The sequence below is a fragment of the Sceloporus occidentalis genome, unplaced genomic scaffold (assembly GCF_023333645.1).
Source record: "Sceloporus occidentalis isolate IW3139 unplaced genomic scaffold, rSceOcc1.0.p SCAF_78, whole genome shotgun sequence".
In the NCBI taxonomy this organism is placed as follows: domain Eukaryota; kingdom Metazoa; phylum Chordata; class Lepidosauria; order Squamata; family Phrynosomatidae; genus Sceloporus; species Sceloporus occidentalis.
In genome coordinates this window covers 2,705,309-2,722,084 of record NW_028317058.1, presented here as the reverse complement: position 1 = coordinate 2,722,084, position 16,776 = coordinate 2,705,309, and the positions used below count along the sequence as shown (strand labels likewise).

Sequence of the window (16,776 nt, the reverse complement as noted above, 5' to 3'; positions counted from 1 at the left end):
ACAGCGTATAGAAAAAAACTGCACCAAAACTTACTTTCCCGCCAAGTTTTATAGACCTTTTATATATTAATCTTATCGATTTATGTGCAAAATCCAGAGTATTTTTAAGATAAACACATGTTTCCACGACCATACTGGCAATGCGGTTTGGGTATTTAAATAGGATTATTTCATTTAAGTGTTTAGTGGCATTCAACTCTCTTGGTCTCCATAACCTACCCTGCTTTCATTTCTAAACAGTAATGCATGATATGAACAGTTATCACCACACTGATAAATATCGTTAAGTTCCCTGATGTCTGATTTATAGGGCCCAGCATGGTTTATGACCTTGTGGATTATATGTAATGAAGATAAAATGAAGTAGCCAAAAAAGAATGGTGATGAAGTAGGTGCTGGACCAAAGTAGTTGCAGAAAGTGACAAAATCTCTTTAAGGACTAATGAGGCATGAAATAAACTGCCCAGATAAAAGGGATTTTTCCCCTCTTCTGTACTTTGCGTGTCACAGACAATGAATAATGTTTAGCATGGTACATCCAAAAATATGTATGTGACACCACTTACTCTATTTCAGTTATTTCTACAAAAAGATCAGCAAACTGCTTGGATTTTAATGCTAGGGTTTACCACAAAAAAATTGCTTTATTTTATAGTGTTGGTTTAATTGGAGGGGCCCACCACAGGCTTAATTGTTTTCCCAGCCACCTATTTGCAGTTAAGTATTCTGTAATGGAATCCAAAGGTCTGAACAATAAAGAAGTCTCGAAATGTTTCAGAACGCACATAGGGTGACCACATGGAGGTTTCTGAGTGAAGGAAGTCTCAGCCAATCAGGAGAGACTCTCAACTCTCCTGATTTCCTGAGTTCAGAAGCCTCTCCTGATAGTCCCTCCTTCACACCAACTCTATGTAAGCTGCAGCCAGCACCAGATATGTGTGTTTGATTGTGTGTATGTGACTGTGATTGTGTGTAATGTCTGGTAATAGAGGGGTTAATACTCTGAATCTGCTCATGTCTGTAATGATTGTATGTATATTATAAGTATATTATTAAATCTGAAATCAACATTGTTCCCAAGGCTTCCTAATAATTAATAAATAATAGTATATGTGAATCAGTGTACATATATGGTGTGTATAATCATATAATCTCATCCACTTCATAGTGTGTCCCTGAATGACAGAAATAAAATGTGGTCACCCTAGACGCACGTGGAAAAAGGGTCCAAAATGGGTATCCAGACACACGATCCAACAGAGGACCCCACCAAAATCTGTATAATGCAGTATCCTCTCTAGAAATATACCAAAACCTTCACCTCCTTTGAGTTTGAATTACACGTATTATATCAGCATGTTGTCTAAGCGATTTGCCTTATGCTGTAGACATAACGATCTATCAGCACACTTATAGTTATTGTCATAATGCTTTCAAAACCGTATTTTCAAATGTATCTTGAGTTATTAGGAGGTTATTCTTTTCTGTCTTGCTGATTCCCTCTTATCAGCGCTTAAAATTTATGGTGTGCACTTTGGTTTCCCAAAACTCTACGGTAATACATCTCAAATTGCGGTGGTTTCAACTATTTAGAAAAATTAGTCCTTGTAAATAGAATATTATTTATTCATCGTCTAAATGATTTCCCCATTGCACAGTTGAAAACGTTTGCAGGTGTCTTTTTTTTTTTTTTTTTTTTTTTGCATTGGGTTTTGAGATGTCATCTGTGGACTCCATGGGAATGGTAAAATGAGTTTTAATTCTCTTATTGCAGATCTCACAATAGAAAAAGGACTTCCACTCCCCGCTGTGTTCAGGGTTACTTTTTAATAGCCAAGAAAAATGTTCAAATTCCTATTAATAGCTCTCAGCTTCCTCATAGATCAATGCACTGTTCCCCTAAGTAATTCATCATTTTTCAATTTATCATTTTCCAGAACTCATTTTATGCAATTAAAAAAATGAGATGATTTATGGCAAAGTGGTCACATTATAGCACCTGTTCCTCTTCTGGTGAGAAAAAAAAATATTTATTGCACAAAATTATTTTCGTAAAAGCAAATACAAAACACCTTATATTTAAAATAGCTCTACGGCTATTCCAACTGTCTACTAATCTTTACATCTTAGACTCTGCCCTTTATTTCAGAATGTTTTTTTTTTTTGTCCTGCCATTTACCTTCCTTTTAGGTGTATATCTCTGTCGCAATCAGTTTTTTTTATATGTAATGTTTACTGTACTTTGCAAAAGTTTGTCAGGTGTGAAAAAATGCTATAAAGTAAGAATGCGTTAAAAATAGACGTGTTAATAGTTTATTTTTATTCTTTAATAAAATGCGAAATGAGTGAACAGGAGAAAGATCTAAAATCATTTGGTGGGACCACCCTTTGGCTTCAAAACAGCTTCAATTGTTTTAGATACACTTGCACAAGTCAAGGATTTCGTAGGCATATAGTTTGGTATAATTGTTTAATCATATACCTATCAGTTTAATGTGTAGGTTGAAACTCATACATTGACTTAAGCAGAAACAGTTGTGTAGCGGAATAAAACTGAGTGACGAACAACCAAACTCACTAACAAGGTGAAGTTGCTGAAGACAGTTTAATGTCAAAGTCATACATTATAGCAAGAACAGCAACAAGACACAAGGTAGGTTTACTGTACGAGCAAGCTCTCTCAGCAAGACAGAAATGGGTTTCCAGATTTTTTCCCCAAGCTCTTTTGGAGAAGCACAAAGAAATAGGCAATATTGAGGACCATAGACACAGCGGACAGCCAATGAAACTTGGATGGCACATGAAAGACGCATCATGAAAGGCACATCATGCTTCCATTTGCAATCAGAAGATGTCCAGTAGTGCGGTCAGCTCAGCATTGGCAGAAACAGTGGGACCCCGGTACAGCCATCTATTGTCCAGATAAATCTGGTCAGAAGTGATCTTCAAGAAAGACTTGTGGCCAAAAAGCTATAGCTCGGACATGGAAACAAAACCACGCGACTGAGCTATTTACAAAAACACAGATGATGGGGTGCCGGAAAAAGGGCAGTAGCTGCTCAACATCATCGAGTCTGTTTGTGGTTACATGAAGCAAAAGCAGCAACTGATGCCACCTAGATCCACAGAACAATTGTGGTTAGTTCTTCAAAATGTTTGGAACAACCTACCTGCCAAGTTCCTTAAAAAAAAGGAAAATTATATTAATTGATCTTATTTCTTTCCAAATACTTAAGGATTAGTCATCCCCCTTTTCCTGGAATATTAAGTTTTACGAGTAATTGAAATTTTGAAAAATTACCTCAGGAAATGAATTATTAATGGTAGTTAAGGTTGACTGAACTATACTGACAAAACCATGGTTATTTCTTATTGTTTCTTGGAGAGTTGACAGACTATTAATAAGTTGGCAGTCATCTCATATAAAATTCATAACATTGCTTAATATGATGTGCCATCGACAGTAAGCTTAGAAATCTCCAAATAAAGTTCTTACCCAAATATTTAGTCAATGTAGCCAATCATGTAGAACATATGGCAGTCGCAAATACTGCATTTGGAAAATCAATACAGTAATTTGCTCTTGTGTTGTTCTCATTCCAGAACTACTTAAATTAAAGAAATTCATGTTTTAATCATACTAAACAAATTTGAGGATTTAGCTGAATGGCAATTTAAATACATTCAGCTGCTTCATAAGGAGCGTCTCTCTGTTTGGAATCCAGATGGTGGTTTTTTTATTGGTGGTATATAATTATGGTGCTTTCTTCAGTATACTAACCTTTCTGCCATATCTGCAATGTCTGAGAAAGAAGCCAATCCGTAGTGGCTCCTAGGAAACCTCCACCTATATTTGCCCCTTGTGTCTCATGGGGTAGGTATATGGCTTGAGATAAGCGTAAGGACCAATTAAAGCTTAATACTTTACAGCAGTAATAAAGGGTAGATGAGCTAGGCCGAATATTTCTTATTTCTATGCAGCACCAATCCAGTGTTTCCCCAAGCTCAGTAAAAAAAATGTAACGAAAGTAAACTTGACAAATATTGATGATTTACACCAAGTTCTAGATGGGAGTGGGCTTGCTTCAATTTTAAAGCGTTTAGTAATCTTGTCCATCGCTCTACAGATATGCATGGATGGCTTTATAGATGGCTGACAGGCAGACTCATTTTTGTATGATTAATTAAACTGCGTATTTCTTAAGGAAAGAAGAAAAAAAAAATGAGTTGTCGTAGTTATAATTATGGTTCTATAATTAAACTCTAAGCTCCCATCATTGTTGATTAGCAGTTGAGATATCTGTACAAACAAATTGGTGTTATAAGTTTGAAAAATAATCAGTTTTTTATTTTTGTATACTGATACATTTACACACACGTATGTTTTGAAAAAGAGAAAAAACCTGGTGTCCAAAAACCATTTTTTTCCTTCTGAAAGCTTTGTCATAATTGTGACTTTATTAACATGTAATTAGTTCATTAATAAATAGATACATCGTCTGCAAGTTTTATTAATTAAACATATGTGGTTTTTGTGCTGAAGGTCATACTTGGCCTACAGATACTGGATCTAATGAAATTGCTGACAAGCACCAAGAGTTTGGACTCTGTGAACTGAATGCTAATGCGTCCTTGCATTTTCTGTGGGATGCCTGTTTGACACAAGCCATGACTTCTTGCGTTTGACAGGCTTTTGAAGAATTACTGTTGACTAAAACATGATTTTTATTAAGCGATTGCTAATTTTCATTACATTTTGTCCTCTGATGATGGTTCAACAAGTATATCATTATTTTAATTTGAAGGACTTCTAAGTGATTGGTGTTTTTTGGATGGCACTTTAGAAGCTTTATCGGAGATGTAATAGAATGAGTCAGAAAAAAAGGAGCGTTTTCATACCCATGAGGGATGCTTTCCACTTCATTGTAACTCCATACTATATATCTAATTAAAGTGGCTCTTGGGGTCCATTTTGCATGGCCACCTATGCACTTTGCTTGATGCAAACAAGTTTGAAACTGAGACTGATGGCCCAATTAAACTTAACAGCTAATCACATGTATGCTAGCTGAATATTAGCGGAATTGGCCGAGCAGGATGTTTCCTTCAATATGCAAGGCAGCAAGGTAGGAAAAGTTAAGTCAAATAAAAGTGTAATTTCTGTCAGTTTTAAAAACATTTACATTAGAAAATCCACTATTCTCTCTTGTGAGAACGGGTACAGGATATATATATATATATATATATATATATATATATATACATATAAATATTCTACCCCTGATGAGGCCACTTCCACTCTCCAAAATATATACCTGACTTGTGATCTACCAGCTGTATGTTAATCCCCAAGTTTTCTCTTAGACTTGCATTTGGATTCCTACAAATTCTAATTTTAACGAAATTTGCCTATTTTGTTAAATCGCGCAAAGGCCCGAAAGCGAGGAGGGACAACCAAAAAAAGAATCAAAACCGAAGCAGAGAGCTACGAATTTTCATTTCAGTTTAATTGTTTTTTTTTTCACTTTTACGCTTTCTCTCAATGTCTCCCTACTTTCACCTCCAACCTCTTCTGAATGCTTTTCTTGTTTTTACCTCTCTACAGTATGTATTTTTCTGTCTTCCTTTTTGAGCATTTAATGTATTTAATATATGTTGTAGAACATTATAAATTGCATATTTCCATTCTTCCAGATAGCTATACACTAATGCATATCTTTAAACTGTTTATATTTTTATTTAAAAATAATGACCATCTGTTTTTGTTCCCATTATCCTGATGATTAGAGAAGCCTTCTGACTGCAGTAATAGTTAGCCACACTGCATGTGCCATGGAAGTGATTTCTTGACACAGTATGTAATTTCAGTGATATCAATGGGAATTTCCTCAAGATTTAAGTCTGCACTGGGGAGTAATATAGAATATGTGATTGCCTTGATATTAACAATTCAGTCTTGAGGTTAAGATACGCCTGTCATCATAAAAAAATGATGTGATGCAATCTTACATATGGCTGTAAAAAGGTTAAGCTATCCCCAACAAAGGGCCGGCCCGACAATGGAGCCGAGTGGGGCAACCGCTCCAGGCGGCACTTTTAAAGGGCGGCCCTAGAGAGAAAGGGGCGCCGAGTGGTTTTCGCTTACCAAGCTGTCAGTACCCGCTCGGCTCCCCTCTCTCTCTCCTCTGCGGCGAGTCTAGGGTAGATAATGGGGGGGTGAGGAAGGAGGGACGGAGGGAGAGGAAGTGTAGATAATGGGGGGGGTGGCAGGGACGGAGGGAGAGGAAGGGTAGATACGGGGGGGGCGGCATTTTGCCTTGGGCCGGCCCTGCCTCAACACAAAACATTTTTTTACTTTTAAAAATATTATGATATTGAAGAAAGTGCTCAGTAATAAAATTATTCTGGGCCCTAATGAAGTATTCATCACTTTTTGTGTTCAGTGGAAACATTTTACTATTATTATTATTCACTCTTAAGTTGTTTTTTAACAGATTTATTAATACATTATATAGAGTATGTATCCGAAACACAGATTTTGTGTGTATTAAGGGGTAGAATCTTAACCTCCCATTTATAGGATTTTATGATTATTCTTCCGTGCTATCATATTTTTTCATATTTTGCAAAATGGGAGAGAAGAGAGGTATGAAGGTGGTTCCTCATTTTGGACACATTTTTCATGTTACCTAATGCAAAACAAAAGGTGATTTTCTTATATGAATTCAGTATTCGGTATCAGGTGTAATGACCCCCAAAATACATAATCCAACTAAAAAAGCAATTAAAAGCCTACAACTTAAATTAACATTTTCATTCTAAGTTGTCTGCACCCTCTACTGTATGTCAACAAGAACAAACCTTTCTTTAAAAAAAATTTAATTGATTATAGTTAATATACTGCTTAGTATTGCCTTCAACTGTTGGATGGTCAGCATCCTTTATGGGAGAACATTTTTATTGGGTTTCCATATGACTAAATGCATCTCCTCACATACTGTTCCACTAACCTTGCTCTCGATTCTACTTTACTTTGTATGTAGATCACACTTTTTGTATATTTGTGTCTGACAATTAAAATAAAAAAACTAAAAGGTTAAAAACACAAACAAAAAAAAGAAGCCTTCTGTTTGTTAACAGTAAATGGACCCTGTTTTAAATGTTACACATACAGTTAAACATTTATTGCAAACGAGTTTGGCAAAAATTCTGTGTTCCTGTCCTACAGATTAATATTAGTTTCCTAATAAACATGAAACTGGGCTCTAACTGTATTGTACAGATGAATATATTCATTATAATTGCAGGTTTTTTTTTCTAAGAGCAAGACTTTCTATTAACTTATGCCTGTTCATAAACCCGTAGAACATTTATAGGGGAAAGGATATACCTGATATTGCGAGAGGGATGTTGACATTTACCATTTAGTATTAGTGAAATACAGCATAATAATATTGCAAATGCTAAATGTTGATCTCAGATGCTGAACTTCTGATTATACTATAATTTACTAATTGTCATGAGACAGTAATTTAATATTACAATTGAACATTAAGCTTTTCAACTTCTTACAGTCACATGGCCTCTTGCAATTACCCCTTTAACATTTTTCTATCTGTTTTTCTATTTAAAAAAAAGAAAACATTAAGATTGACAATATACAAAATAGACTATAACATAAACACATATTAAGACATACAGGTACAAAAGAAGAACAGAGTTTCACATCAGGAAAATGGGCACACTAGTTGAGCTGAATGGTTCTTATTAGGGCTGAAACAACTAATCGATAAAATCGATAATAATAGATAATGAAAATCGTTGTCAACGATTTTCTTTATCGATTAATCGAATCGATTTTTATCGATTATAAAAATTATAATCCGACCTCAAACAGAGATCGGATTATAACACTAGAATCCAGATCCCCCGCAACGCTGCAGGGGACCTGGATTCCCCTCACTGTCGGCCGGTCTCTCACTTCCGTCTCTCTCCCCCTCCCATACACCCCTCTGACTCCCCCCCCTCCCATACATCACTCTGCCTCTCTACCCGGCTCCGTTACTGACAGGAACTTTCACTGCAGCCTCAGCGTAAGTGAAGGGCAGTAATGGAGGCTGGCTGTGCGCATCGTGCAGACCCCCACCGGCTGACAGAGGATCATCCTCTCTGTCAGCCGGTGGGGGTCTGCATCGCACAGACAGCCTCCGTTACTCACCTTCACTTACGCTGAGGCTTCTATGAAGCTGCAGTGAAAGTTCCTGTCAGTAACGGTGCCGGGTAGAGAGGCAGAGCGGTGTATGGGAGGGGGAGGAGTCAGAGGGGTGTATGGGAGCCACCCTCCCATACACCACTCTGGCTCCTCCCCCTCCCATACAGCACTCTGCCTGTCTACCCGGCTCCCTGGTGTCTTGTGAGCCTCCGTTGCTGACAGGAGGCAGAGTGGAGTATGGGAGGGGGGAGGAGGCAGAGTGGAGTATGGGAGGGGGCAAAGTGATGTATGGGAGGGGGAGGAGCCAGAGTGGAGTATGGGAGGGGGAGGAGGTAGTGGTGTATGGGAGGGGGGAGGAGCCAGAGTGGTGTATGGGAGGGGGAGGAGCCAGAGTGGAGTATGGGATGGGGAGGAGCCAGAGTGGTGTATGGGAGGGGGGAGGAGGCAGAGTGGAGTATGGGAGGGGGCAAAGTGATGTATGGGAGGGGGCAAAGTGATGTATGGGAGGGGGAGGAGCCAGAGTGGAGTATGGGAGGGGGAGGAGGTAGTGGTGTATGGGAGGGGGGAGGAGCCAGAGTGGTGTATGGGAGGGGGAGGAGCCAGAGTGGAGTATGGGATGGGGAGGAGCCAGAGTGGAGTATGGGATGGGGAGGAGCCAGAGTGGTGTATGGGAGGGGGAGGAGCCAGAGTGGTGTATGGGAGGGGGAGGAGCCAGAGTGGTGTATGGGAGGGGGAGGAGCCAGAGTGGTGTATGGGTGAGTTATAGTGGTGTGTGGGGGGTATTATGAATTTCAGGGCGCATAGGGGGTATAAGGCATATCGATATTAGGCATATCAGGGGGGCATAAAACATATCTGGGGTAAAAGGTATATCAGGGGGCTCAGTGGCATATAGGGGGTATAAGGCATATTGATATTAGGCATATCAGGGGGGCATAAAACATATCTGGGGGTAAATGGTATATCAGGGGGCTCCGTTGCATATCACTGGCATATAAGAGGTATAAGGCGTATATGGGGGCAGAGTGGCAAGCTGGGGGTCAGATGTGCATAACCGGGGGCAGTTTGGTAAATAAAAAGAAATTTAAACAAGGCTTTTTTTCTCATAGTTTTTATTAAATATGAAAAATAGTTAACATATGAATTAATATTTACTAATAACTTTGTATTAAAACTTAGTTTGAGAAGCACTGTGTTTGGGTTCTTGTAGCTTTTATTATGTCAGTAAAATAAGAAGGTGAATAGAGAGAGGCCATTGTGATAAAGAGATGAAAGTGTAAATTGTACGTTTTTTATTACATTATTTTAAATTGAAAAAAAATTGAATTTTTTTATCCGATTAATCGAAAAAATAATCGGCCAACTAATCGATTATTAAAATAATCGTTAGTTGCAGCCCTAGTTCTTATCTACCATTTATCAATGTCCTTCTCTTACAGGCCCACAAACAATATATATTTATCATCTGCACAAAGCAGATTTGTTTTTTTTTTAATTCTTTAAGACCCTCTGATATGCCCTGGACAATACGTAGTAAATACATTTTTTGCAGTGTTTACTCTTGCTACAGTACGTGGACAGAAGCACACCACACCATGCTTACTATGTGTGATGCCTTTGACTTCAAAGCTTTGTAGTCATCACCTCTCAAGTGTGCAGTTTTGCATCACAGACTGTTGTTTTTGATCTTCCGCTCTTGAATGAAGCATCAAAGAAGAAATAAATACAGTATTAGTCAAAAAGCTACAATGTACAAATACGCTCTTTTTAATGTATCCAATATTTTATGCTGTGACGCTATTAAAATATCTTGAGTTATAAGAATTTCTCAGATTCAGTGTATTTCTGATTATAGCTGACTATATGAATTGTGTTGGCATGAATATAACAAAACATCATATAACTTGGATTGAACTTGATCTTGAGAGGTAATTCATCCTAGTTCTCCCTGTTCTATTTTGAAGAGGGTTTTTGTTCTGCAAGCACAATGTATGGCTTTCTGTATGTCTTTTAAACGGAAGTCCACCAAAGAAGTTTGTCTTATTGTTATATTGAATGCTTGAGTATCTTAACTGTCATAACTGTACCCAGTGATGTGAAAACAACTGCATGCAAATATAATCTGCCATCTTTAATGTTGCGCTTAGAGTAGTGGTTATGCAATAGTATGTTTGCTTCATACATGCCATCCATGCTACTGTGTTCTATGGCAAGAGATATCACATTAAATTTATACTAGGCAGGACAATGGCGCTTCGCTTTTGAGATTTGTCTGAGTTATCAGTCCATGTATCTGTTTGTATTTTTGTTATTGATTACCATTTTGAGAAATATACAGTTTTTTCTGTTTTCTGAGATCTAAGTAATAGGAGGGGAGTTATCGCCTAACAAAATACATTAACAGTAACAGCAGCATAATGAAGACAAAACAAATATATATAATTATAAAAAAAAATGTGAGCTTCTGATAATTAGTGGGACTTCAACAGTTCAAATGAATATAAAAATAAGCAGCTCTGCAGCAGTGTTGTAGGTATGAGATACTGTAGATAAAGATGACTTATTAGCAGCAACAGGATGGCAGAAATGCCACAATATGTCACTAGGAAGGTCTTATCTAGCTTAAATAATGTTTCCTAGATAACACAGTAAGGTTATTAGCACATCACACAGTAGCCGTTCCTAAAGACCACCTCAGCCCTAATTTTATGTTAAAATCATATTGAAGTCCATTTTGATATAGTTATCTTACTCCTAACCACGTCCGACACCTTCGAGTGTATCATGTTCTAAAAGGAGATGCCATTCGATCGCTTGCGGAACTTTCGGGCCGGGACCCCCCTCCCCCGTTTCCCACAATTTTTGTGTATCACCAGCTTAAACATTTTCTGGCAACATTGTTACCTTCTTCCTAGTTATCCAGAGATTAACTGAATTTTGAAAGTTTGTGTGTGGCTGGTGGAGAACCATCACATCTTCTCTCTGCTATCTACGCTCTTTTATTAGATGTGCACAGCTCTTCTATACCGTTCTTCATGAGTTTATGGGAAAGGGATTTAAATAGACACTTTTAGACTGCAGACTGGTCACACGTTGCAACTCACACACAAAGGGGCTATGACGAGCAAAATCCAGGAGAACGCTTATAAGCTCCTCTCCAGGTGGTACAGGGTGCCTTTCGACTTACATCACTATCTCCCCCAAGTCTCATCATTGTGGCGTTGTGGTTCAGGGGACGGGACGTATATTCACCTATGGTGGGATTGTGTCCTCCAGTCGCCTCCTTGACTTATGCTGTACGGGCCATGTGGGAGTCAGTTGAGGATGGTCACAACATCTTCGTCCTCGTTACTTCCTGCTCTTTCCGCTACGCTATGGTACTATGTATCTTCTTCTGGGTGTGTCTCTTGTACCTCATGTGTGTTTTGACTCCTCAGGTGGTGTACTTAGGGCAATTTCTTGAGTATGTTTCTTTTTTCTCTTAGTTTCTCTTAGTTTTTTGTATTCCTTCCCCCTTTTTTTTTTTTTTTTATTTTTTTTTTATTTTTTCTTTTTCTTCACGGTTTAGTTTGTCATTTCTCTGCCCATGCAGGTACTTTTGGCAACTAATGTATCTGACGCTCGGAGTTGCTTTGTACATCGGGTGTTATGTTTTCACATTAATGTAAATGTGCTTTATCAAGCTCACCTACATATTCCTGTGCTTTTGGGTACTTTTGGATTGTATCATGATATGTGTTGACCCTGTAACTCTGCGTTACGCCTGATTGCACCTCAGTGCTGCTGTATTGCTATACCGATGTTACGCTGTCACACTTGCACTTTACATCTGTGTTTATTACTTGTTTTTCGATAAAGAGAATTGAAAGTTTAAAAAATATATATATATTAATGATTCGAGGTTGCTGTATTCTAATATGTCTTTTTTTTCTGCATCCCTAGCTTGCTTTGAGGGACCCGGTTCATACAGTTTCTCTTCAACAATTTGCCTATGAAAAACTGAAAGCACAGCAAGAACTAATGGGAGAAGAAGGATTCCGATCTCTAATGGAAACTGTCGATACTGAAATAGCAAAACAGCTACAAGAGTTTTTACAGCGTATCTGAATAAGGAGTTGTTACCAGACAAAAACAGTTGCAAAAGTAATTGACAAAATAAAATTTTGCAAAATTATTTCTTCCATTTGTTTTAGGGTAAAAACACAAAAACAAAGAAGTATCCAAAAAAGTTTGTCCAAACAGTATAATTTTATACATGGAAATCATTAATTTCACACATTTCAGGTATAGCATTGTCGACGGACAGTAAGTGTGTATTCTGGCTAGAACTCTATGCACACTTAGATATTAACATTTTTATAAAGGAAAATATTTTGTTGACTCAATTATTGAGCAATATGCAACATTAGATTAAACATGTTTTTATCCTTTATGATGTTTATATGTTTTTTGTGAATATAGAATTAGGTTATTGCCTGCCTGAACAAAAATTTTATTCGTTTACACTTTTACAGTGATGTATAATGCCATTTCTGGAGGCAGTAATATCTTTTCTTTTTCTTTTTTTCTTTCTTCTACATCTCACTTCTATGATGCACCAGTTTTGCATGTGCAGTGTTTATTTTGCCACATAACAGACATTCGCATTGCAAAATGGGAAACTTTCATGGAAATTTAAGACAATGGAAAGAAGGGCTGCCTTTTGTCCCCACTGTTTGATCTGCCCTAATTAAAAAATATTGCTGGTAGCTGTTATCACAGAGAACTTAATCATGTCCTTGGTGGGCTGATATAATTTCAAACAAAACAAATGAGGAATCATAAAGTTGCATAATATTTTCTATGAGGGGGGGGTTCTTCCATAGTCAAAAGGAAGACAAATATCATAACCTGTTAAGTGTACATAAAATATTTCAATGGAGCAAAATAATGTATACTTTATTTTTAAGGGAATTCTCTTTTTAGGTTCTACATTTTCTAAGTTGTCAGGTTCTAAGAGCAAAGCTGACAATAGACATGTATACATTTTGGATGAAAAATTGAGTAGCTAGGGTTGGCTCAATTTTTGTAGGGAGAGAATATGTCCAAACATTCTGCATATCTCAACCAGTGCTATCCAGGAAATGAATAATTGGAATTAGAAGTTCTACTTATGATGATTTTCCAACAATAAAGAGCATATGTAAGCTTATTCCTTGGTGCTGTTCAAACTTTTAACATATGCATGCCATCAAGACCTGCCTAAATATGTTGCCATTTTAGAAAAAAAAAGTTCTAAAATCTAAAACTTTATTTTTAATGCGTGCAACTCATTCTCTGTTTATATATTTAACCAAAATGATGATCACTAGAGCCCAAACACTTCCCTGCAGTAAAATCCAAAATAAAGTCTTAATTTGCAAGTAATAAATCTAGTGCAGCATCCATAACCGATGCCTACTCTACCAATTGCTAACCGATTTTTCCAGTACATCAGGGAGATTAAAGTCCCCAATGATATCCTCACCCTTCATCGACATCCTAGTTCCTTTTTTGTATTTAAATTATTTTATTAAAAAATAAAATGATGAACCAGAAAATACCTGTTTACATACATTCATAAGTACTGTGAAGCAGCGCAGAAGCAAATGCATTATCAGTGCAAACAATTATATAGTCAAGAGGACAACAAGAGTACTATGACGCAGGGCAATATACATATAGTACAATTTAAGATAAACAGAAATGTCTGAAATATAGGAAAAGCAGTGTAAGATGTACGTTTTCAGTCATGGCACAAATGGTTTAGCACGTTAGAAACAGACTTGAGAAAATGGAGTGGTGTTGAGGAGTGTGGGCTTAGGTCAAGGTGGGGTTAAAAACAAAGTGGGTTTAGGAGGATGGTAGGACTAGTCCTCCTCCTCCAGACAGTCCATAAGAGAGAGGAGTCCCTCAGCTGGCTGTGGGTAAGCCTGTGGCAGTCACGGTCTGTAACCTGCTCCCTCCTCAGCACACCTGGCAAACTATAAAGCTTACTTTACACAGCACATTAGACTCCAAGCATCGTTGATGGCACCTTCCATGTGTGTTCATGGAAAAAGTCTGTAAAGTGCAGAGTGGTATGACAGGTACTTGCTCTCCACAGTCCTTCAATTTCAACTCCAGGGCTCTAACCAAACCCGTGCAAACGGGCACTGACAGTTTCCTCCACCACCATGCGATGTGGGAGCAGGAGGAGGCCTTCCCGGGTGGCCATCCATGCAATATGCTTAAACCTGTTGGTCAGTTTGCTTAATGCCACATTTGCCCCAACAGTCGTTGCTGTAGTTGTGGCAGCAGGAAGCCCTGGGATGCTCTCTCCAATGTCCTTGGATCTGATGAGCTTTTGAATCACACATGGTGACCGCAGTTCAGGTTTAACTCCCTTCAGTGGGTGTTCCCACTATAAATTAGCCTTTCACTACCTCTCAGAGTCCTGCACACATCATTACATACAAAGAAGGTCCTCAGGAGGGCAGGTGCTCCTTTGCCTTCCAATTGTCCTTGTACCTTACTCCATGCTTCACTCTTTTCATTTTGGACCCTTAGATAAAGTGAAAGACTGCCTTGTTGATGGCTTGGTGGTTCATGCCTGAGCCATGTACTGCAGAATAGGAAGCACAAGCACTTTCCCTTCAATGGTGAGAGATCTGATCCGTTCATCAATTAATTCATTGATTCTGCATTTTAACTTGTAATAAGAATACTCCTGTGTCCATTTTCAGTTCAATTTATAGTATACAGAAAGTATGAACTAATCAATTCAGTAATGGTGAAAATAATTTTAATTTCCTATGATTCTTTTTTTTTTAACTTACATTTACTCTAAGACTTAATGGAAGTTTTTTAAAAGTCAAATAACATGGTTTCTCCCATTATCACATTATTTTGCAAAAAGTGGACATGAACATGCAAAATTTTCCTTATAATGTGTTTATAATTAAAAAAGGTACGTCTGAGCATAAAGCTTATGTAACTTTACATCTTTTTAGATATTGGTCCAATAAACAAATAAATAGGCGAAAACGATGTGTTGGGCAAGTTTGGTGTAGAAGAACTTGACTGGCCCTCACAGAGCCCTGACCCTGTCAAACACCTTTGGGATGAACTGGAACTGAGATTGCGAGCCAGGCCTCCTCGGTGCCTGACCACGAATGCTCTACTGGATGAATGGGCAAAAATTCACACAGAAACACTCCAAAATCGTGTGGAAAACCTTCCCAGAATAGTAGAAGCTGTTATAATTGCAAAGGGGGGACCAACTACATATTAATATCTATGTATTTAGAATGCAATGTCATAAAAGTCCCTGTTGGTGTAATGGTCAGATGTCCCAATATTTTTGTCCATGTAGTGTATATCTCAATAAATCACATTTTTGCTGAAAGTCATAATACTAAACCGTTCCCATTACATTGACAAGACTAAAATTGGCAGACTAAGACAAACGGATACATCAGGTGGAGAGAGCCCTGCCCGCAAGCTTACAACTCTGAGGGAATAGGATGGGGGCAAGCATAAGGAATAGAGAAAGACAAGACGTTGTTTGGGGGTTGGATCTGTGAGAGGGAAGTTCTAGCAGCTAAGATGGTGTGGCTCTGAATAAGGGGGTTTTGAGATTTTTATCCAATGTTGGCAAGGAGGGTGAATGCTGAAGGTTCGGTGGAAGTAGGTTCTAGATGTATGGGGAAGCACGAGTGAAGTCTTGTAGATGGGGAAGAGGTGATAAGTGAGGAGGAGAGCCTTAGCCCATGGGAAGAATGTAAAGATCAAGTAGGGGAGTATTTTTTATGAGGGCAGAAATAAATGGAGGGCCTTATTTATTAGTACTGTGCAATTACTTTATTTGGTGAATTAATGTGGTTTATTATGGAAAAATGGTAGGCTCAAGGTTTCCTTAGTCATTTCGTGCAAATCGGTCAAGTTGGGCACCTCACGCCCAAATTGGCATGAGATGATTTGGGTACAGTTAAAACAAGGGTGGAATACAATCAGGATCCACACTGCACTTTATTTTCCCCAAATTAATAAATACGAAACCAGGGTGTACACATTCTTTTACACAGCAGGTGCTTCCTAAATATCATAGGAGCTTTCGTTAAAGTTGTGCTCATCAGTATATTATCTAGAAAACTTTTTGGAGACGTTTTTGTGTAAATTCTTGCTCTGGATTAGATGTATGCTCAGCATGAATGATGATCAATGCCAAGTCAAAGGTATTCATAAAAGCACAGGAACATACTTCAATGGTATGTTCAAACGTTTTTTGGATATGTAAGATGTAATGGGAAGTCAGGCTATAAAGGAGGATATGACATCTGTGTGAAAGAAATGTAAATCTATTGTTTTTAGGTGGCATTCTTTCATCCTCCCTCTGAAGTGACACGGCCTGGACAGCATGGGTCATACAATGAAGGAGACATTCTACAGAACTTTCCTTACCGAGTTGAGTAACTATTTGATGTTTTTTTGAGATGAGAATGGAAAAAGGCTTTACAATTATACCCTTATCCTATTTATTTCAACTACCTATTCTGATAGTTACT

General features: G+C 38.0%; 1 protein-coding gene across 1 annotated transcript in view; it reads left to right on the top strand.

Moving 5' to 3' along the window:
• Positions 1-12,319, top strand: part of LOC149285519 (importin-11-like) — a 176,951-nt gene extending 164,632 nt beyond the window's left edge. Inside the window, exon 29 of the mRNA XM_089495279.1 lies at positions 12,155-12,319. Coding sequence (XP_089351405.1) covers positions 12,155-12,319 — 165 coding nt within the window. The remainder of the gene's footprint in view (positions 1-12,154) is intronic.
• Positions 12,320-16,776: the final 4,457 nt, after the last annotated feature.